Source organism: Misgurnus anguillicaudatus, chromosome 7 (genome assembly GCF_027580225.2).
Source record: "Misgurnus anguillicaudatus chromosome 7, ASM2758022v2, whole genome shotgun sequence".
NCBI classification, from domain to species: Eukaryota; Metazoa; Chordata; class Actinopteri; order Cypriniformes; family Cobitidae; genus Misgurnus; species Misgurnus anguillicaudatus.
In genome coordinates, this window is record NC_073343.2 from 40,437,487 (window position 1) to 40,462,931 (window position 25,445).

General features: G+C 36.0%; 1 protein-coding gene across 1 annotated transcript in view; it reads right to left on the reverse strand.

Moving 5' to 3' along the window:
- Positions 1-25,445, reverse strand: part of mipol1 (mirror-image polydactyly 1) — a 99,055-nt gene that overhangs the window by 72,976 nt on the left and 634 nt on the right. Inside the window, exon 2 of the mRNA XM_055172443.2 lies at positions 21,605-21,690. Coding sequence (XP_055028418.2) covers positions 21,605-21,614 — 10 coding nt within the window. The 5' untranslated portion in view covers positions 21,615-21,690. The remainder of the gene's footprint in view (positions 1-21,604; positions 21,691-25,445) is intronic.

Below are 25,445 nucleotides of genomic sequence, written 5' to 3' on the forward strand. Positions count from 1 at the left end.
GTAGAGCAACATGGAGAACTCATCATTGGTGGCATTAATTTAAAAGTTAGTTTGCACGACAATACTAGGATAAAATCATATTCAAATGTTTAAAAGTATTACGTAACACAAAGGAAAAGGTCATGCATTTATACAAATGCAACTTTTGTGAAACCATCTAGGTGTGAAACAATTAAACGCATAGTATTAGCCGCCATGTCTTTAGATAACACTAAATATTCATAAAGATCCTCTCACGATGATGAAACATTAATTGGTAATAAATCAAACCCAAAAGACGCCCAGAATTCTTACAAAGCAGCGTTTGCCACTTAAAACCACTTTATCCTTCCTTCCAACTTTTCTCATTTCAATTTGTCCTTTGCTGTCACTCAACGATCTTCATTTTCTCATCTTGTAGACTTTAAGCTAATTGCCTCGGCGGGCCACTTATTATTCATGTACAATTATTGCAGTGTAATGTCTTTAAATCCTTTTAAATGACCATTCATGCATCGCATTCATTGAAAACGCCTTTGATGTCTGTCGAAGATGGAATTCTTCAAAAAGAAACGTCTAAGCCCAATTTCAATCGCTCGGAAAGGGGGGGCTTGGCGTTCCCCTGTAAAATAAACCAAATTCCATTAATTTTTTAAGTTGCATTTAAACGCGAAGTTTCCAGATTCCTCAGGCTGTCATTTGTATTCCAGCTGGCTTTATGAATATTAATAACAGTGTTATCCTGATTAAACGAGCTTCGTGCGAAATCCCCACGAATCTACGAGCTCAGGATTCTCGTCTTACCGATTCTTTATGAATTTTGATATGGACATTAAAGTGGAGAGAGTCTTAAATCAGGTTTAATTGTACAGCATGCTTGTGCCTGGGAACGAAAAGGCAGACATGAGCGGAACTGATATGGATAAATAAGATCTTTTTTTAAAGGGAGGTGGGTAAAAGCACGCAGGCGCAGGCCACCCGCCACGTAATTTGATTGTCATGGGCTGTCGTGAAGCTCTGAACGGTTTCAACTGTTCTGGGATCAAAAGATTTTATTGACTCATTGACTGATATTCGCAATAGAAACCGGTTACATGTATTGCCCATTTTTAAACAAATAATGGCAGATGGTATTGCTGTTTTACCATGACTGAGTCAAATAAATCAATTAGAAAAAAAAACACTTCATAAAACGTATACTATGAAAATACATATCAACTATAAATAATATGTTTTTCATATTTACAAAGCCAACATGCTCCACTGAAATTCACTGTGAACAACGATTTTTTTTTATGTACCGTATTTTTCAGTCTATAAGCCGTGCTTTTTTTCATAACTTGGCTGGTGCTGCGTCTTATAGTCAGGTGTGCCTTGTAAGTATGAATTAATTTTGACATTTATGAGGCAAGAGACAACATTACCGTCTCCAGTCGCAAGAGTCATATGCTGCTCCTGTATTTATGTAATTCAATGGATTCAGTGATGTGGAATGACGAGTATGCGAACTTCACGCTAGTTGGCTTGTTCGGTTAATTTAGACTATTCAACCTTCCAGGTAAGTTCTGTATGCTATGGTTTATCGTTTAAATAACTGATAATATTACTGTAACGTACAGACATCTATTCGGCCTGCTATTCTGTCAGCTATTGTTTAGTTGAATAACTTGCCTTTCCAGATTAAAGACACACTATGCAGTTATTTTACCGTAATATAACAGCTTCAAAGTGATTTCAGTGGTAAACAAAGTCATAATAGGGCGAATCATCCTCCTGTTGAAGCTCGGGGAGGACGCCGCTAGCAAAACCACCAATGTAAGCTTGAGAGAACCGCCCCCGACAAATCTCGCGAGAATCACGACTTGCTTTACGCAACGACGTCACATACAAGACGGCACTTTGACGTCATCCGGCTGTAGGTTCTTGCAGCGCCGAATGAAGTCGATCAAGCCTATAACAACAACTGCACGCGAGAATTTGAGACGTGAGGCTAAACGATTTGGGACCGGACAAGAGTCCCACTCGGTCAGGTTTTTACTCGTTGGCGTGAGCTAAAAGACAGCACTGGATGGGATGCTGATCTGGCGATCTTGTTGATGGACTAGTAAGTAAATCTCTCATTTGTAAACCTGTTTGCGGTCTATGTTGTATGTTGTTGCGCTTGCTTGTAGTATGTCATGCGATTATCATGACAACAGTTGTCAATATCTCACATAATAATCAGGACATAAATAAGCCTAGATGTTGTAAATGGTGTAAACATGCACAATTTGCAAACTATTATGATAAATAGCAATAATCATGTATAGTGACATTATAACGAACAACGTTATGAAGTAATGCAACATACACAATTAACTTTGTCATGGCATTTTGTAATGTTTAGTTGTGATTTAGCTGCAATCATGTAAAAACTCTATAAGCTAGCAAACGCGGTACTTTATTATTATATGCATTCTACACTTGAAATAAACTTCTTATTATCCTATTACCATCATCTGTAGTTTAGTAGACTATGCAGTAGCCTAATATTTGTATGAAATTGTGAAAAATTACCTGGTCATTATCTTCGGAGTACTAGAGTGGGAAATTACGACAGTTGCAAGTATTCTCCAGCGACTCTAGGGGTCGCTGTTTGACAAAAACGCAGAAAATGCATAGAGCGGCTTTAAATGTCTGCTCTTCGGCTTGGATTTTGTGAAATAATTTTCTAAATAAATGCTGTGACTTATATATATACTCATTTCTTCGTAATGACGCATTTTTGAATGATGCATCTTATACTCCGGTGCGGCTTATAGTCCAGAAAATACGGTATTCATCTTTGTACGACTTATTTTTCCAAACATTCACAGTTTTGTTTACGTGCGCAATGTCTCAGTGTGTAAAAGATAAACGTTACAAATGGAAGCATAAAATATCGCATAAAAGTCTTAAAGAAAGAGTGCAAAATTAAAACCTTGTGTTACATTTATAGGTTCTGCCGACATTATACAAGGGTATAGGTTTTGACCAAAGAAAGACTGTAAAAATTATGGACGTAGTGTCCTTGACGTCACCCATAGGTTTTTGAAGAGCTCTTTTGAAGTCACCAACTTGGCATCGCGTCACCGCGCCTTACTTGCGAAAATTGGTAAAGAGGCGGTAAGTGGGTAAAGCTAAGGTGGTTGTTGATGAACCCACGCCCATTTAGCTCGACAGCAGTGGCTGGTTTGTTTTTTTATGTTTTCTAGGTTGATAGAAGCACTGGGCACCCAACTATATATCTTTTTAAAAATGTCCAGCACGGTGATTTTCATAATATGTCCCCTTTAAAATTAACTATATAGACCAAAATCACTTTTTGTACCAGGCAGTAAACATATTTTCTGCTGCCAAACTGGGATTTTTAACATGGGAGTCTATGCGAATGGGTTCCCTGTTGGAGCCAGCCTCGGTTTTGACAGATTTCGCGCCTGCTTTATAAATGACTATACTGAACTACAGGCGGTGACAATCTTTCCTGCAAAAAACCCGACAAATCTCCAAATCCCGTGTAAATGCAGTTTTCTGCATGCCCGGTTTATTGGTTTGCATGCAAACGCATGAAACAGGTTTCTAATAAGATTGTGTATCAGCAAGAATCTCACAATACGTATACAGGGGTTGCGATGCAATATGTTGAGATACATTTTGGTACTATAAAGCAAGATGATATATTTGGCTATTTCCCATTTTAAGAATATAATAGGATATCATTTTAGGAAAACTGTCATTGAGAACACACCACTATATGCAAACCTTAGCAAAAACGTTTTTGTCGCGCCCCTATGCTAGCACTTCCTGTCACAGTTTAAGTTCACAGACAAGTAGAATGCTATCTAGTGGTCGGGATGTTAACTCCAATCGAACCAACTGCCATGAATCTTTTATACATTTATTTTTTAAAAACAATATTAAACAATCTTGCTTTTTATCATTGATACAGTATTGCCCAATAATATATCACAATACTGACGTTTCAATATTTTCTTACACCCATAGTTTTTAAAATTAGATTATTTTTAAAAGATATGCGCTTGTTGTGTGCACAAACTTTTAAGCTGTGTATTTTCAACAAACAAACCCGAAATCTATCAAACTAAAATATTTCACCCCACTTGGAAAAGTTAGTCACATTTCACTAATTAGTGACAAAAAAAATCTCACAATTTTATACAAATCACTGATCAAAAAATGTACGAAAAATAATCACTAATGGGAAACTTCTGCAAATTTCCAAAATGTCCTGGATTAAGTCCAAATGTGTATATGATGTGAATGTTTTTTCCTTAACTCTTTCCCCTCCTTTGACCAGTTATCTTGTTAATTAAGAGAAAACATTTGCATTAAAAAAACGAGTTCCCGATGAATTTTTATGTTACCCAATTTATGAAAAAACTGAAGCCAAAACGGTATTAAAATCTGTGTATGTTTTGATAATCGTTCTGAATCTGATCTCTAACTAAATTTTTTTACAAAAATGCTATTATTTCAGATTTTTGCTAAAAAAATATTTTTTAAGAAAAATACCCATATTTAAAAGTTTATAAGCAGAGAAAAAAAGATAGATAGGAGGATGAAACGGGTTTTCCCCATTTTGTTTGTTTGTTTGAAAGCAGAGAGTCTGTTCTTTCATTTTATTTGTATATATTCCTGGAAGGCATTTTTTTGTAATTTTCAAAAAAGTTTCACAAAATGCTGGTGGGCAACTTTTCAAAAAATGGCTGCCGGGGCATGAGTTAAGACTGGTCCTTCCATTCAGATCATTAAAATAAGAACTAATCAAAAGTAAAATGTCTGTCTAGGGAATTCAAAGTCACTTCAGGATGAAGGTCTATAACTATGCAGCCCCTCAAATGAAACCATAATTCCCGGCATTACTTGACAATTCTTCAGGTAGACTTTATGTTTCTCAGACGATGAAGATGTCTAGTAGGGAGAGAGTATAGGATCTGTGAGACGGGGTGCATGTCTTATAGGCATAAAGCTCATAGTCAGAGCAGTCGCAGTGATAATTGAATTGAGCCTGTGGGAAATGAGCGAGCGCTTGCATCTCGGATCTCTCTGATGGATCCATCTTTGATGGCGTCTATCGGGCCACGATTCGCTGATCCTCTTGTATTAAGAGGGGAGGAGAAATGACCCTCCAAATCTACCAGGATGAGTGCCTCAATTTCCTCAGATCCAACTAATTTGGGTGCGAGAGATCTGCGAGCTCCAGGATGAGTCAAGAAACTGCTCCCTATGGCCCACAACTGATTTAAAAAAAATGATGAATAAAATGCAGGAAAACTGCATGTCTAATCGATAAGCCTTGAATACTCTGCTTGATGTGTTGCAATTCAGCACATTTATTCAACTTGGCACTCATGTTTCGAATAAAATGAATACTATCGGATATTATTGCATAACAACATCAGCAGAATAAATTACATGAACCAATTTAACTTCTATCAGAAATGTTTAAAGGGGCCATGGCACAAGACTTTTTTAAGATGTCAAATAAATCTTTGGTGTCCCCAAAGCACATATGTGAAGTTTTAGCTCAAAATACCCATAGCATGTTAAAATGGCCACTTTGTAGGTGTGTGCAAAAATGTGCCGTTTTGGGTGTGTCCTTTTAAATGCAAATGATCGGTTTGTTGCAATTGAAACTTAATTTTGCTGTGAATTATTTTCTCTCTCTCCTTTTCTTTGCACTAAATGGCAGTGCTGTGATTGGATAGTGCAGATTAAGGGGCTGTATTATTATTATAAGAGCTCCTTATGACATCATAAGGAGAGCCAAATTGCAACGACCTATTTTCTCATGTGCTTGTAGAGAATGGTTTACCAAAACTAAGTTACTGGGTTGATCTTTTTCACAGGTTGATAGAAGCATTGGGTCAGATTTTCAAGTCATGGCCCCTTTAAAGGCGGAGTGCACAATGTTTGAAAGACAATGTTGATATTTGAAATCACCTAAACAAACACGCCCCTACCCCAATAGAATCTGGACCTTCTTTTAAAAGACCCGCCCCAAACTTACGCAACCCGGCAAGGATGTCGGTTAGTAGACACGCTCCTTACTGCTGATTGGCTATAAGTGTGTTTTGGTAGTCGGCCCGTCTCCTTTTCCAAAGCGTTTCAGTGTTTCCCACAGGATTTTGAGGAGACTGTGGTGGTGATTACGTCACATGCTAATTAGCATATATGTGACGTCATCATGTCGTGTTTGCGTTTGATCTAGTGTTGGCACCTGAAATATTTTTCACTTCTACTCTTTGATCTGTATCTGTATTTGATCTGTATTATTTATCAAATTATATTTTAAGCCGAATTAGGGTTCAGTCACACCAAAAGCGCTTTAAACGCTTGCAAACGCAAGGCGCGACGCACTGCCTTTTTTAAAAAAAGAGCAGTGCGACGCGGCTTTTCATATTGCTAAGCAACCACCGAGTCAGCTGTCTTGTCAATCAAATATTGAAGCGTGAGCGCTCTTTTGCTGTTAACTGTCATATTAGCAGAAACTTTAAAAAGAGGGCACTTGCTCTGACCTTGTTTGAGGGTGAGAGGTGCACAAACACGCAGGAGAGAGTGAGCGAGTGGAGTCCGGTTCTTCAAAGCACCTGTAAACTTCCCTCACCACAACGTAAGGCCCGCATCTCCCCTCATTCGATTGGACGATGGAAAGCTGCGAATGACGTCGGGCGCTTTTCCGCTCTCAGCGCTCCTTCAAAAACCTTACAGTTCAGATTTTAGAAATGGACATTCACATTTGTGACTCTGGACCACAAAACCTTACAAAAAGTCTTATGTCACACAGGTATATTTGTAGAAAGTTAACAACACTGAAAAAAATGATTCATTGAATTTAATCATTTTTTTTAAGGTAAGTGGTTGCAATCAATTTATTTAAGCTACATTTAAACAAAAGTTTTATATTTTATTTTACTTTACTAATCTTTTTTTGTTTAAATGTAGCTTAAATAAATTGATTGCAACCACTTACCTTAAAAAAAAAATGGATTAAATTCAATGAATAATTTTTTTCAGTGAATACATTATTGCACAGTAAAAAAAATTATTTGATTTTTTAATGCAAAAATCATTAGGATTTTAAGTAAAGATTATGTTCCATGAAGATATTTTGTAAATTTCCTACCAGAAATATATAAAAAATGAATTTATCATTAGTAATATGTGTTGCTAAGGACTTCATTTGGACAACTTTAAAGGTGATTTTCTCAATATTTTGATTTTCTATTTCGAATAGTTGTATCTCGGCTAAATATTGTCCTATCCTAACAAACCATACATCATTAAAAAGCTAATGTATTCAGCTTGCAGATGATGTATAAATCTCAATAAAAAAAATAACCGAGGCACATTTATTTATTTATTCAGTCTATTCTGATCACAAAATTATTTTAAAGTTGCCTGTTTTTATGCTACAGCAACTGCAACATAAACCAAACTGGAATTTTTATTCCTAAGTTATCCATTACTGAAGTCAAGCATAATTGCATGTTGAGTAAAATACTATATAGTACTGAATTACTAACTATATATGTTTTTTGCAGAGTTGCTGTTTAGCTAAACTAAATATATGTTTTATGTAACTTATGTGACTTCATGTATCTCCTTTCGTAAAAGGCAAAACATTCAAAACTGAACCATTCGATTTCTTCCTGCAGCAGGATTTGTGGTTTGTGGCATCATGTGTCACAGTCATTCATCAAAAATTCATTTTATGAAGTCTGTATTTGTAAGGACTTAAACAGACGGCATTTTATATCAATTCTGCGGTCGGATGTCAAAAGTGAATATTTCAACAAATGGATCATTTATCTGCTGAATGTAACCTCAAAATTTACTGTGTAAATATGGACTAAGCTGAGATTTGCATTGGCTAACATTTGGGAGGGAGAAGAGAGTTATTTAAAGATGAGCTTAATGCAGTCGAAACAAAAGGTGAAAAGATTTCAATCATTATTTTAAACACTTTTACACTGTAACACTTCTGCAACACAAAAAGCCAAGTGGATTCAGATAGTATAATTCACATGAAAGATATATGATTTTTCAAAAAGTAAACTCCAATAGCTACTAAACACTTCTCTAAGTGTCTTTCGGTAGTTTCCACCCTGCGCAATTATAATTTTCACGTTTAGCGCCACGTTGTTTAAATAGCAAATGCATTTGCGCCCCCTTTTGCGCCCATGGGTGTTCTGGTCTGTAAACGAGGTGTGTTCAGGCGCATTGTTGGCGTGTTGTTATTTTGAGGCAACTAAAATAGACTACGCCATTGACCAACAAAAACCTGATCTAAAGTCTAAAGTCAATGGCGCAATATGTTTTATGTTATTTAAAGAGCGCATTAGTAATATGCGCCTATAAACGGGAGGACAACGCGGGTTTGCTTATCACATAGTACATGAATGTGCAGCAGCACAAAAACGCTTTTAAATATGAAAGATTAAAGGATTGAATGTAAAAGATTATTATTGAGTCTCTTGGACATAAATGAGGACCAATTATGAGAAGGTGCAAAGAGCTGCTTCACCTGCAGCTTGGTAAGTAAATAAATGTTTTGCTTTAAACAAATGCATCTGTTTTTAAATGTGTTTTTTAATGCTACCTCGCGGATTTATTGTATATGATGACTCTGTACCTGTGGATATGGTGAGATGAGAAACATTTTAAGTAATGCTTAAAAAAACTCTTTGCTTAAAAAAACGCTGTCCAAGTGCTGAAACGTGAGGAGAGCCGTTTGCAAATTCTTTATCTCCTGTTTGTTACAAATAAAGTATTTTTAGAGTACAAACCTTATCTTACATACTTGTAAATTATTTTTTGATGATATTGGATAGCCATACATTTAAAGCAATTAAAAGTCTGCTTTTTACTTCCATGACTAAAAGAAAACGGGTTTTAAAGGTTTTAATAAAAAAATAACAATTTCAATACAAGTGAAAAACAACACAATTATTTAACATTAATCTTAAACCGGGGATCGTCTTCCTCCGCTTAGTTTTTCAGTTTTCAAGTCCGTCATCTAAATAGAGATTAGACAGAGCGCCAGCGCAACTGGCTTTTAAAGGGGATGAGAGCTGAGACTCTCATTGGTTTATTGCACGTATACGCCCAAAATATTCCCATTACAATAGGACCAACCCTTTTCGACCATGCGCTCGGCGCACAAACCATTTTTCCCGTCCTTAAATTAGCAAAAGTGGAATTGGACACGCCCATTTAGACGTTGCGCTGTGCGCTTTAGACAATGCGCTTAGATCGTTAAAATAGGGCCCAGAGTGTCAACAAATTTAAGTAATAGAGAAAATTAGCCTACTGGCCCAATGAAAAGATTACATAACATCTCCCCAAAAAAATTCTGAATATCGGTCTGTCACTAGTGAAGTGTTTGATTTTGTGTTAATCATGTTAAAAGCTTTATTTAACTCAACTTAAATTCCTGAAATTTCTTTTGCAGCTGAATATAAAATGTGCCTTCTGTATAAATTACTTTACAATACTAAAATTAAAAATAATGAGTAAATAAAAAAGTCCAAAAGAAAATGCCCATGCCAATGTATTGTATACAGCTGTATAGTATGCAGAACTACGACACTGAAAACAAAATATAAATATATAAGATGTCTCCCAACATCTGACTGGCAGTCAAGACCCGAACCAATAAAACTGTTTGTTTACAAAAATATCCAGCAGTGTCATACTAAGGATTTTTATAGCAATGCTTTTATTTGTGACCACCCTTGCTCTTGTGCCGATCAAAACTCGACACTTCAACCACATTCCTTTCGACATTTTAACTCGGGCACAGAAACGCAGAGAAAACAAAGCCTTATTGTGGCAAGAAAGATTGTGAAACTAGTGCAAGGTGGCGTCACCAGCCGTGAGACTGTTATTACTCATCGAAGAGACGCCAAACAGGAGAGGTTGGGCTCGGTGAGAGAGTCAACTGAAGGTCAACCGCCTTATGAAAGACATTCTGGACGAGAGTTTCGCCTTCTCGACTCTCTGACGTTTCTACAGAAAGCTCTGCAAGTTTCAACGCATCATCCTTCTACTTTCCAATAAAAATCGAACTTTGTATGTTCATGTCCTCATTTTATAAATCACTTTGAATAAAAGCATCTGTGAAATGAATCATTCTTCAATGTCTATTACTGTTGATATCTTTTATTTCCTTTTGCATGTTCTTGCCCTATCTACACAAAACCCATATACTAATATAGTATTTAACATAGTAATATAGTATTTATTGTTTGATTGATATTTTTTCTTTATTGTTAAAAACAAATAACAGTGATAAATATTTGGCTGTGTCACTGTGATTGCTCGGCCTATTACCCCTTAAAATTCCTGAAAAAGGCTCAAAATAATGCCTGAAAAGGACACAAATTGTACCTGCTGTATTGAAAAATCTTAAAACAGTTTACATCATTCGAATCACAAGAATTTCAGCTTTCCAAAGATATATGACATGTTTAGCTTTTTGCTTTTAATTTTCTGTCAAATAATGCAGTGTCCCTCCCACGGTACGCTGGAATTTTAAGGGTTTTAACAAAAACACAAGCTCACTTTCTCCCTTTTTTCCATTTATCATACATAATATGTGATCTTAATAGCTTTAAACTGATTTTTTAACAAGTGTACGCACCAGATCTGAAGATTTACATCAGATATTGATCACTTTTGCATCTTTTCCTTATATAAATCAATCATGCTTTGAATATTTGGACTTTTAAAAAAAATGTTGTATGCTGTGTTTTATTATATAATAAATAAATGGGTACGTTATTGCTTAAAATGGCTGAATAGTTTAATGTGTAATATAAATAAATTGAATCGTGAAGTTTTAAATTAAATTGCAAAATGATATCCCAGTATTTAATTTCATACCCAAGTGGTTCCCAAACTTTTTCAGCATGTGGCCCCCATTGTGTACCGTGCATTCCTTCGCGGCCCCCCAAAGAAAATTTCTGACAAAAACTGTTCTAAAACTCAACATTTTTATAAAAAAAGACCATTAAATTATACAAAACGTAGTGCTTTTGGTTAGTAGCCTTATTTTTTAGGTTTAATTACACAGAATTCATGATAAATCAATGTATTTCATAAAATGTCATAAAACTGGGGCCCTCCTGGCACCATCTCACAGCCCCCAGTTTGAAAACGACTGCCCTAATACATTAAGTCTCACCTGCTGCCGGTAGAGGAGCTAATTTAGTAAATGCATATTTTTGTCGTATTTCGGGGGATGGACAAACGATCTAAACAATCGTATGGGTTGTAATATACACCAAATTCAAGATAATAACATAAAAGATAACACTTTCCATGAAAGTTTATAATGCAGACATACAGTAATGCCTTATAAAAAAACAATATATTATATCATATAATAAATAATAAAAACAACAAATATAATAAGTTATCATACTTACCTATGTGGCTAATATACATTTTAAGAGTATGATGATTTATAACATAATGAACTACATCAGTTACCATATTAGGTACAAGTTATTACAATGTATTGCATTCATATCAAAACATTGCATAAAATTTTACTACATCTTATGAGTGGTCTTTCATTGCTTAAACCAAAGTGACAGCTTTTTATAAAGCATTATGCATGCATTATAAAGTATTATAAAAAGGGGCTTCATAGAAAGTGTTAACAAATAACCTCAGATCATACAGTAACAATCAAAGTAAAAAACATAACAAAAAAGGTTTAGTTTTCAAAAAAGGGTGTAGAGAAATAACAAACAGATTTGATTGTCCTCTTATCTTTCTAATGGCATTACAAATATTCCTACAATATAATATTCCTAAATGGAAAACTGTCATATCAACTCAACATTTAAGGCGCAAGGGCTACAAAACCCACTGCGATCGGTGTGCATGTCACCTCAGCGCCCGGCGCTAAAACACACACATAGCTATTGGTGCGAGGATCCTCAACAAACACATCTTCCTTTGTTCAGGAAATCCTTTTTCTAACACGACCTGCAAAGCTGAACTACGGGCAATGCAGAAGCGTCAAATCCAAACAGACCTTTTCTTTTTTCCACCATTAATAATGAGAGGCGCTTGTGCTTCGACCTGTCCTTCAAACAAACTGCTTCAAACAGCGGGAGACCGAACATTAAGGGCTTCTTTTTAACTGGAGAACATTTGGGAACAAACAAAGTTTGTATAAATGTGTGATATTGGGATATCACAGGCACTTGGGCGCTACATGCGGAGAGACTTGCGGGAGGTATTGTGTGAGCAAGGACGTACATCAACGCAAATATTTACAGAGCAGCTATTGTACAATAGCGGAGTCACATGACCGGCTCTTCTCAACCGCATGCACGCATACATTGCAATGATGCTTGTCTCTATGCAATAAACATCTCACATTGGAGGACTCATATTGTAGTTGGCTTTGATAACATACACTTTTAAAGCATTTCAAAACTAGCCAAAATATTAATAAACAAGCATGCAAAAAAAAACTATCTGCCAAGGACAGGGTTATTTTCCTAACGTCAGGACAATGTTTCTCAACAGGCCTGCTCTCAATAAATTCCCCAACTCAAGTGTCATCCGTCCGCACCCAATGAGCGTTTCTGGCAGCTCAGAGTTTGACAAACATTCCCCAAATACAAGTAGGTAAAAAGGCAGTAAAACTGCCAGTCTGTGAAAGTGGCCCGTCATTATTGGTCCTGCCTCCTCTGGGAGCGTGAATGTGTTGAAAAGCAAAGGGGAGGCCGGGGGCCACAGGACAGGGTCCTTCGTCCTCATTACCACTCGATGTTTGAGGACGGGCCACAGGAGTGACCGTTTAAATTGCTCCCTGTTCAAACAGTTCCCAAGCATCTGTGGTTCACAGCAAAGCAAGCCGTGTTTGTTTTTCTCTGTTTCATGGGCCATCACCAGGTCGTCTGGAATCCCTGCTCGCAACTGGGTGGCAAAAGAGGACATAGCAGCGTCGCTTGGATTCTTAAGAGATGCGGGATGGATCAGAACCTCCTTTATCATTAAAAAGCCAAAGGTGTTCAAATTAAGCGGCTAAATAATAACAGAGCTTTACTGCATTTATTTTTTTTAAGATATAACATATGTGCAGGGGCGGACACTACTTGAGTATTTTAAGTAAATTTTCCAAGCATCCGTGCTTTATCAGAGTGTTTGTCTTGGGAAAAAATGTACTAAAAAATGTTCACTACATTCTAAAGCATACATACTGTGTATTCCTTTTATATTGCATAATAAAATGTATTTAATACCTAATTACATTAAATTGTGTACTTTTCTTGAGTAAAACTACAAAAGAACTTTTTACTTAGGTAAAAAAATATTAGATGAAATTATGAAATGTAGTGGAGTAAAAATTATGACAATATGCTTTGGAATGTATGTTTTCCATAGAAAAACACTGATGAAATACGAATACTTAAAAATTTACTTTTATGTAGAAAGTAAAAATACTTTCTACAAAAATAAAAAAGTTTTAAAATCAAATTATGAAATAGCAAGCATCAAAGTTTGGTTTCACTTATTGATTTCAAATTGAGTTCAGTGTTTGGCATTAATGTAAATAAACAGCAAATCACAAAAATAATTTTAGCTTGAGTTTTTGAGTTTTGAGTTTTCACAAGGGTCACAAATTCTCAATATACAATTTTATACAAAACATGGTTGAAAGACTTTAAATCCATTTAAGTAATTAAAGTTTAAAGGAATATTCCACTTTCATAAAAAAGAAATCCTGATAATTTACTCACCCCCATGTCATCCAAAATGTTGAAGTCTTGCTTTGGTCAGTCGAAAAGAAATTCGTTTTTTTTTAGGAAAACATACTAGGATTTTTCTCATTTTAATAGACTTTATTGGACCTCAACAGTTTACAGTTTCAATGCAGTTTAAAAATGCAGTTTCAATGCAGTTTCAAAAGGGCTCTAAATGATCACAAATGAGGCATAAGGGTCTTATCTAGCAAAACAATTGTCATTTTGGGTGAGAAAAAGAAAAAATATGCACTTTTAAACCACAACTTCACTGAAAAAAATTATTCATTGAATTTAATAATTTTTTTAAAGGTAAGTGGTTGCAATCAATTCATTTAAGCTACATTTAAACAAAAAATATTAGTAACATGAAATAAAATAAAACTTTTGTTTAAATGTAGCTTAAATAAATTGATTGCAACCACTTACCTTAAAAAAATTGATTAAATTCAATGAATCATTTTTTTCAGTGTTCTTGTCTTGGATGGGGGGCAATATCGGGAAAATAGCATATCACGATTGGTTTTGGCAAAATCACGATTTCATGGTTTTATCACAGTTCTTTTTCTATTGTTTTTAAAGACTATTTTGCCATTGCTGAGCCTTAATACTGCCATACTAATGCCCCCATTTAAAAACGCAGTCCTACAAGGTAACAAATATATGCGTGGAAAGTGCACGGACAGTACGCGTACAACAGCGCATGCATGAGAAAATATTGAGACAGGACACTCAGATACAGACAATTACACAAAAGGAAATAGACAGTATCGTTTTCTCTTCTTTTACTTTTAATTCTTCCAAGAACAGAAAGCTGTGGGGGATTTTCATCACCATAATGTTTGATTTCTGTTCTTTGTTTTCTAGATGTTTGTTCTAAACTTTGTTTGCAATGGGGGATTGGCTACTTTTCTTTACTTATCCTAATTTTATTATCATGTACTATAGAAGTTGCAAATCAGTGATGCCCTGACAGCCTGGTAGAGTAATAATTTGAATAAGAAATCATTTGTATTGCATATGTGTCGGAGAACGGCCATCCGCGCGTAGCCGCGGTAAGTATACTTTGAAAGCTCTGCGGACGCGTGCATGTGCGAGCCAAACGCGGACACGGAAAAAGGCATGCCCGACCCTTACCTCACCTTCATGTATATGGTGTTGCGTACTTGATGTAGCACGAATCACGATACAATGATGTTTCCGAAAAAGTGGATCATGGAGACCTTTTTAATCATTCATGATCAAATATCGTCATATCGCACACCCCTAGTCTTGCATAGCCGTGTGATGCGCCAGCTCGACCTTACGTATTGCGTAACTAAGCACGGCGAAAGGTCACGCATAACGTAAGGCGAAACTACCGCCCCAAGTGTTAACCAGTGTGAAGAAAGAGGACCGTTCCGACACTGTTGTATGTGGAATGATATTAATTAATATCTTTATGTCAGTGTATTGTTCAAAATGGAATGCAAGTGTGCGTTTCACACGTGACGCAGCAAATGGCTAGTGCAGGATGAGAAGTTGCCGTTTAAAAATGCATATTTTTCATTTTCATCGTCAAAAATCTTTTCGCTAGATACGACCCTCTTGCCTCGTTTGGTATCATTTAAAGCACTTTGAAGCTGCGTTGAAACTGTAAACTGTTGGGGTTTAATAAAGTCTATTAAATTGAGAAAAATCCTGTAATTATCGAGATTTGATTTTTTTATCAAAGTGGAATATCCTTTTAAATTACAACTTAATTAAAGGGGTCAAAGAAAATTGTGAATAGTAAAAAAAATGAGGCATGCACAAGGCATGAATCTCAAAAATTGGTTATAAAATGATCTGTAATTATAAAATTTAACAAACCTATGCTATTATAAATATTTAAAAAATATGTAAAAAATAACTGTGCTATTTTGTTTTAAATGATTTTGTACCAACACTATCTCATGGCAATTCGTATGCATTTTACGAGGTGGCTAATTCGTATTTTTTCCCCTGTGACGTTGGGGTTAAGGGCAAGATTAGGGGTGGAGTTATAGTATCATTCGTTTTTAATGATAATCATACTTTTTGTACGATTAATTCTTTTACAAATTAATATGAATTAGTCAACTCGTAAATTATGTACAAATTCTCATGAGATCAGGCTAGTTGTACCCAATCAAGTTTGTGGCCATGTTCGTATTATTCACCACCTTAATTTACATTTATGATAAACAGGCGTTATGCAAAAACATATATTTTCCTCAAACTGTAGCATGCATGTATTCTTTGCATGAGAATAAAATGAAAACGATGGAAATGCAAAGAAAATCCAAAGTTCATTCATGTGCACACATTACCAATAAAGAGAGGCTCTTTGTGTTTTTATCCAGCCTGATCTAACGTGAAATCGTATGTATTTTACGAGTCTGCTAATTCATATAAATTCAATAAGTGAATCGAACACAAACATAAGATTTTTTTATAATTAAAACAATAATGAAACCCCAACCTTAAACCCCAGAGGAGAAGGCATATCAGACAAGTCGTACGAATTAGCCACCTCATATAATACGTACGAATTGCCATAAGATTGCTTTGTTTTACTGCAACTAAGATTTACCCCAACAATGCAAAATTCTTCCATTTCAAGATCTTTTGCCAGCCTCTGCTTGGGTTTTACAGCCCGAGTCTTTGTGTGTTTGTGAGTGTGCAGGCTTTTCAGCTAGGTTTGTTTGGTTTCAGATCACAGTAACCGGGCTTAAACAGTTAAGCAGTGCCCTTCCTAGGTCTATTCCTTAAACCAACACAGAGACACAAAAGATGGGACAGAGCCCTGTGGAATCCCACTGTCACTGGTGGACCACCCACTTAGGGAGTTAGGCCTGCTGGGCCACACCGCACTCTATCCCAGGGATTTTGAACTTCAATGGGACCCACAAAGAAGATGCGAAAGGGTCGCCGGCGTGCCTCTTGCCCTCCTCGAAGCGAAGAGAGAACAAGATGCGGTATCGGAGTGGGTGGCTGTCAAAAAAGCCTTGGTGGACCACACCGTACCTCCGATGGGACCAAACAGGACGTTTCCTGCCGGCCGGCTCGCGCAGGAGGAGGGAGGTGCGAGGGGTTAAGTCAAAGGTCGATCCACCTGCTAAGAACAAAGCTTGTTGAGACTGTAGCCCTATTTCTGCTCTTGTCGGGAAGGCCAATTCAACTCCGTAGGAAACTTAGCATGTTTGTTATGACGGACTTGGTGTGTGCTTTGAATTTAGACTTGGAAAGGACAGTTTACCCACGCAAGATTGTCAGTTGTAATAACACATCACAGCATACAGCAGCGGGCTTATCCCAAACCACGTAAGACAAATAAAAACAGCGGGGAAACGGACGCATGAGAAACTCGTTCAAACGGAGACAGTGTCCAGTTTGGGTTCGAAGACGTCACTTGCAAGCTCTATGGCATTTTACCTTTAACTTTAATAAAAGCGCTATACTAACAAACAATGGGAAAAATGATGCACAATAGTTTATAATTTATTATCAAAAGTAATAAAACTATTTGTTTTATGAATACAACATAGATCCAGGGACATGCTAAAGAATTATTACTTACAAAAACCAACATTGCATATCTTATAATTATACTTTAGTCATCTTAAATTCAGTAATCTGATTGGACAAGCACAACTCCAAGAGTACAACAGCACAGGACCGCTTCCACGTTTTATGACTCCAAACGGAAGAACTTAAAGTGAATACACCCTTTACACACAAATATTACAACATGTCAATTAACAATGACTGTGCGTATGCTTGCGATTGTGGGACAGACGCAAAGTCTGCGCATCAAACACAAACAACGCCATAAATATGGGCATCCAGCCATATACACCTGCAGGCGCACACACATATGCACGCGCACATACACGCCTGCGGTCTAAGGTATCAGGATACATGCTAAGTAGATCCTGTTTCAGGTCTTAGCCTACATCCAAGGCTGAAATGCATTGGGTTGGGCTCCACTACCGCAGAATGTGTCAGCATATACAGAAACAGCAAGCCTGACATTACATCCGAAAAACAAACAGACGTCACGTACAATGTATCAAACCTGATCTGCGCGCTTTTAAAGGCACATCACTGTCATATGATATTCAATGATGCTCTTATACATAGATGGGCATAGACAGGAGCAACTCAACATATAAAGATTAGATGGGCCTAGATAGTGGCAATTTTTTTTTAACACAAATAAATAATTGTTTAGTTTACCAAAAGGCACTATGGTACTACTGCTAGCACAATACTAGGCTATACTGTAATGATATATAAAAAAGTTAACTTGCTTAGTAATGCAGGAGACAATGTGATAGGGCATTGCCTAAATATGGTAAATATCTACTTTAAATTAAAATACATTTAAAAACAAAAATGATATAAATGCTTAATGATTTACATTCTTTGTGCATCACTCAACAACAATTTGTTACACTGTATATATATCAGAATACTATGGTATTACCATCTAATGCCATCACTCCAGTGTACCCCTGCTTTTGTAATGGGTATTATAGACTATTATTTGCAGATTTTGTAAATCCATTCAAATCTTTTAAAGCTGCAGTTCTACTGGATCTTTTTCGCAGCCCCTTTGGTGTTTGACACGTTTTGAAAATCAATAAATATTAACTTTTCATCCCTGGGGTTAACAAATTACTACCACTTATAGTTTGCCTCTATTTAATACAGCAACACAGACTGTTAAGCATCTCACAATCATTTTACATGACGAGAGCGCCATCTAGTGTCCAGAATCTAGAATGCATTTAAAACCAGTGTACTAAAGTGCTTCTCAAACTGGAGGGAGATGGGCTGAGATTTTGTAAAATACATTAATTTATCATATTTTTCTGAGGTTTAATTACACAGAATTTAAGGCTACTAACCAACAGCACTACATTGTATATTTTAATAAGTTTTGTTTATTTTAAAATTTTATGTTTTGGGCCCTGTCCCAAATGGCGCACTTCATGTGGACTTTGGGTCTCGTGGCCTTAAATTGCGCGTTCTCGCTTAGTCTACGAGTCCATAGGGTGTCCCACCTGTCATTTTTACGCTTTGAAGTGTGCTCATCAACGCCTCCTTTCCCCTCTTGATGTGGTCTTCAGCGAAGCCCGCACTGCAGCAGGCTTTGCGCACTTTACCAACCCAGAAGTCCTTGCGAAAGGGATATCAGACCAATCAGACGACGGAAGGGAGGAGTTTACACTGACGGGCAACTTCTCTACCTATTTCCAGTGTGATGCTCGAGTCTGTCCCAAAATACGACTCCGGTGCACCCATGTGGACTCACATCAAGGGTCCCTAAAGTCTGGACTACGTGATGTCATCAAAGTGTGGCCTCCGAGTAGGACCACACGTCCGGAGTGTGCCATTTGGGACAGGGCCTTACAATGTTTTATGTCATACATTTTTTTAGGGAACCTTGAAGGGCACACGTGAGGGCCACCATACACATGCCAAAAAGTTTGAGAACCACACTGTACTACTGTGATAGTCATTAAAACATGGTACTTGAGGCATATTTTCAACAAATTCGGGGTAAATTAATCTGACACTGTACATGTCAGGCTATATAGTTAATAAAAGTTAGATGCTTTCTCAAATCATTTTGCATTAATAATTGACATAAAGGAAACATTCACAGTTAAATTGACACTTGCATTCTCTATTCTATTGTACTGCATACAGTGACTGTTGTATTATATCATTTTCTTTCTTTCCTTTTAAACGCCATACCAGCTTCTAAGGCTATATTCATGGGGAGAATAAAGTATAATTAAATAAAGGAAGACTAGAAAAGATGTTTCAAATTCATTTTCACCAGAAATCTTGTTTGGATTAAATTGATTAAAAACCTTTTCAAAAGTAAAAAAGGTTTCTAACAGGGGCAGATGTAATACAATCTAGAAGGATATGTTTAATGGACAATAGATTTTGACAAGATGAACATGTTGGATGATTTTCTCCTGAGAGTAAAAATTGATGTGTCATTTTTTAATGTCTTATTCTGCATCTTGACTTGTATAAATGATTATATCATTTTAATACTGCACAATTTTGATGGCTGGCTGGTACTGCCACACAATTTTTTAAATTAAACTAGTGGTAAAGTATACCGCAGTGGCAGTACACACATCTACACTGCAAAAAATGACTTTCTTACTTAGTATTTGTGTCTTGTTTTCAGTAGAAATACCTAAAAATTCTTAAATCAAGATGTATTTTCTTGATGAGCAAAATGACCTAAGAGTTTTTAGACAAAAAAATATACAATTTAAGTGAATTTGTGCTTAAAACAAGCAAAAATAACTGCCAATGGGGTAAGAAAATTTTACTTGAATTAAGTGTTTAAGAAAAAAGAAATCTTATTTCACCATTTTTTTCACCCCATTGGCAGATAATTTTGCTTGTTTTAAGGACAATTTCACTTAAATTGTATATTATTTGTCTTAAAACTAGACTTATTTACTTAGGTCATTTTGCTCATCAAGAAAAATTGTTTTAAGGACAATTTCACTTAAATTTAATATTATTTGTCTTAAAACTAAACTTATTTACTTAGGTCATTTTGCTCATCAAGAAAAAGCATCTTAATTTAAGAATTTTTAGATATTTCTACTGAAAACAAGACAAAAATACTAAGTGAGAAAGTCATTTTTTTGCAGTGTAGGTCAATTTAAAGTACATTATACCACGGGGCTGTTAAATGATTGATTCTGATTGGCTGAGAAATGTTCCATGGGTGTTGATTATTTTTCAATAACCGCACACCTAACCTTTAACATGTCTTAAAAATAGGCACCAGACCAATATTTTTGGTTACCGTGGTATAAGCGGAATAACTGACTCTGGTCCTTTGAATTATTTGCGTCGTGCGACATTACCACCTTGGGTGTGCATTATTTTCATATAATTCAATAGCCCGTCATCAATTATTCCTTAAGTATTTTTGCACACTGTACAAAAAATGCAGTATGAAGTTAAAACAACTTAGTTTCAAATTCAAACTACTATTTTAAGTTTTGACACCTGATAAGTTGATAAAACAAGTTGAAATTGATTTGAAAAACATGTTGCATTTTTTACAGGGCAGAATAATGCCATTTTACATGTTTACAGGATCACTCGATGCACAGAACATATATTTTGAAATAAGGAACCACACACATGACGGGCTACATACATGTTGTAATGAACTTCTCATCGAGCGCCCCCGAAAAAAAAAGTCACCGGCCGCCACTGGTACACAACAGGGTTATTATCGGTAACTAAAACTATTAAATGCACATCTGTTAATTGGAATCAAAGGCCTTTTAGTTGAAATCTTGAAGTAAATGATCATTAGAAATGTTGACTTAAAATTTTTTTACAAAAAAAAATTAAAACTAAACTAAAGTTGAAACAAAAATACATTTAAGTTAAACTAGCAATATTTGTTTGTAAAGAAAACCATAATATAAAGCTAATAAAATGACAAAAGCTAATAGCAAAGTCGATAAAAATGTAACTAAAATTAAGCTAAAAACTAAAAACATAAAAATGAAACAGAATAGATGCATTCCACTTTTAGGCATTTAGCTGATGCTTCTATCCAAAGTTACTTAAAAAAACAAAGAAAACAGCAAAGTGAGGTCGTCATAGATGTATTATATAATGTGTACAAGTATTTAAAGTTCCCTTATATAAAGTGAAACCTACAGACCTAATGTTCAACATTACATCCGTTCAACAACTTCACACTTGTCACCATACAATTAGCCTCTAACATTTTGGGAATTCAGACTCACCTTTGTACATATCAACCAGTGAATCCTTCAGTTCTGATTTGTGTATCCATGATAGTTGATCATCTTCACTTTCAGAGCAGCTCTCCCTTTAATCAGACAGAGGAAATATCAGCATTTATGCTTCACTTCTGTAAAGCATCTCTGTAGGTGCTCAAGCTCTGCGTGTCGGGTTTGGTTCTGCTCATACATTTACTAGCACCCAGTGTGAGTCAGACTAATCTCTTCAGCAATGTCTTCAGGAGCTCACGGCCTACACATCAAATCCTCTAGTTGTGTGTATGTGAAAAATGTGCTATAATTGTCATGAATGGGTTTGAGTCTAATGTTACTTAAAGGGATAGTTCGGCCAAAAACGACACCAAACCCATGATCCACTCACCCCCAAGCCGTCCGAGTTGCATATGTCCATCGTTTTTCAGACAAACACATCCTCGGACATTCCAGAAAACACCCTAGATATTTCTGTTCATCAAATGCAATGCCGCGGGGTCCAGGAACAGTCCACGACCCTCAAGTCCAAAAAAGTGCGTCCATCCCTCACAAACTAAATCCAAACGGCTCCAGGGTGATAAACAAAGGTCTTCTGTGGGTAATCCGTGCGGTGTTGTTGTAGAAATATCCATATTTAAAATGTTATTAACTTTATAAACTAGCTTCCGGTGGCGCCGCCATTTTGGAGTGATGCGCATTCAGGATGAGAGCTTACGCAGCGTACAGAGTTTCTCTGCTGCTGCTCTGTGCCCCCGCCCTCCGAATTTGTCATACGTCACTAAGAAAAGTGCGTACACTACGCTAATCCTCTCTCCTGAGTCTAAGATGGCGGCGCTACCGGAAGGTGGTTTATGGCGTTAATAAAATTTTAAATATGGATATTTCTACAACAACACCGCACGGATTACCCACAGAAGACCTTTGTTTATCACCCTGGAGCCGTTTGGATTTAATTTGTGAAGGATGGACGCACTTTTTTGGACTTGAAGGTCGTGGACTATTGCTGGACCCCGCAACATTACATTTAATGAACAGAAAGATCTAAAATATTTTCTAAAATATCCGAAAATGTGTTTGTCTGAAAAACGATGGACATATGCAACTCGGACGGCTTGGGGGTGAGTGAATCATGGGTTTGATGGCGTTTTTGGCCGAACTATCCCTTTAATCACAAACCACAAGGATGTAACCTTATAACTAAACTAAGTGCTTGAGTTAGTTAGTTAGTCAGTTAGTGTGCAAATATGCATGCATGTTAGAAACCAGGAATCTGGGTGAATTGTCTTGTACTTTAATCATGAGAAAGTTACAAAAATGAGTCAAAACAGCAGTGCTGCCTCACGATTAGTCGCGACTAATCGTTTGCAGAATAAAAGTTTTTGTTTACATAATATATGTGGGTGTATTGTGTATAATAATTATGTATAAATACAAATACACACATGCATGTATATAATTAAGAAACATTTGCATGTGTATATACATGTTAATATTTATATATAATCTATATTATATATAAATATAAATATTTATTATATAAATATATTTTTTTCTTAAAATTATACATTTATGTGTGTGTATTTATATAAACATAATTATTATACACAGTACACACAAATTTATTAGGTAAACAAAAACTTTTATTCTGCAAACGATTAGTCGCGACTAATCGTGAGGCAGCACTACAAAACAGATACAAGTATATACCTGTAATTAAGGTTTTCAAGGTGATAAAGTATGGCATGCCCAAAAGGTATTTGAACATGTAAAAGTTAAGGGGTCTCCAACCTTTTTGTGAGCAAGGGCTACCACAATGGATAAAACAATCTGGAGGGCTACTTTTTGATATAGTCTACTCAAAAAGCAATTGCCGCACACTATCTGCTTGTTGAAAAATTTAATGATTGTTGCGTTGCAACTTTCGATCGATTGATCTTCCTTTTTTTCAGCAAGCAGATAGTGTGCGGGAATTGCTTTTTGTGTATGTTACGAGACTTTTTGTCTTCTTATTCTACGCACCTATCTATTCACTTCAGGTGTGCGACGCTAATTTGTTTGACATAGTCTACTCAAAACTTTTTTGTTTTACTTTTTGATTTTATTTTATTTTACTTGTTGATATGTTTTAGTATTTCTTAAAATGTTAACATACGTAAACCAAGCCAAGCTAATATAAAAAAATATACCACGTTGGAGACCCCTAGTTTAAATATTATTGCATTACGAAACAAAAAAAGAAATACAGAAATGATTTAGCAATACATAAAAAGGCAATTAGGTTACAAAGATAAAACTAAAATGTATGGTTTCGAATAAACAAAAATAATTGGATGCTTTCTGCAGCTTGTCAGATGTTAGCAGAACATGTCTATGTTTACTCTGCATGAGAAGAAATTACTTCTTACAGCCCCTAAAAATCTTATTTTGTTCCAAAAAGGTAGTTCTGGGATACAGTCTAGTCCAGGGGTCTCCAACGTTTTTATGAGCAAGGGCTACCACAATGGATAAAAGAATCTGGAGGGCTACTTTTTGATATAGTCTACTTAAACTTTTTTTGTTTTACTTGTTTATTTTATTTTATTTGACTTGTTTATATGTTTTAGTATTGTTTAAAATTCTAACATACGTAAACCAAGCCAAGCTAATATTAAAAAATATGTAATGAATAAATATTACAGTTGAGACTATTAATAGAATGTGCTTTGGCGGGCACCTCACAGACTCTGTGCGGTCACGTTGGTGACCCCTGGTCTAGTCTATTTCCCTTGTGATGCCTCTTGGTTTGATATATAAGGACTAATTGACGACGGGCCATTGAATTATAAGAAAATAATGTACACCCAAGCAAGGACAAGGTGGTTATGCCGTTACACCGCGGGTGTGCATTATTTTCAAATAATTCAAAGGACGGGGGTCAATATTCCTCTTATACCACGGTTACCACAAACATTGCTCTGGTGCCTATGTTTAAGACATTTGAAAAGTTAGGTGTGCGGTTATCAAAAAATAATGCATACCCATGAAACATTTCTCAACCAATCAGAATACAGCATCCAACAGACCCGTGGTATATTTAAGAAATAATTGACGACAGGCAATTGAATTATTCTAAAATAATGCACACCCAAGGTGGTAATGTAGCACGACATGAAGCTCAATTACAGAGACACAGTTAAAGGGATAGTTCACCCAAAAATAAAAAATGCTGTCATCATTAACTCACTCTTGTGTTGTTACAAACCTGTATAAATGTCTTTGTTTTAATGAACACGAATGAAGATATTTTGAGGAATGTTCATGATCAAACAGTTTGTGAGCCTTATTCACTTTCATGGTATTATTTTTTGGGGCTCATGAGAGGTTTGATTACAAACATTCCATAAAATGTTTTCCTTCGTGTTCATCAAAAGAAAAATATTTATACAGGTTTGTAGCAACATGAGAGTGAGTAAATAATGACAACATTTTATTTTTGGATGAACTATCCCTTTAACACTAATAAGCACAGTTTATAAACACACAAATATTTATAAACACATAAAAAATAAACACAAAAAAATGAATCCAGATCTCAGCAACTAGTCATTTCTGCCGATTCACACATATTTACCCAACTGAATACTACTGATGTAATGTCCCATTCCTCACTCTCATCTAACAGACATAAAAACTATACTCACTTCAAAGACAGCTCATTCTCCAATGTTGATATTTTGTTTTTTGCTCTTTGCAGTGCACATTTAACATCTCGTGCCATGCTTGTGAGATTCATGTGTGTGTAGAAAGCCGGGGCTTTCTGACTGGACACAGTATACTTCATCTCACCTTGCACATATACATGCAACATGAT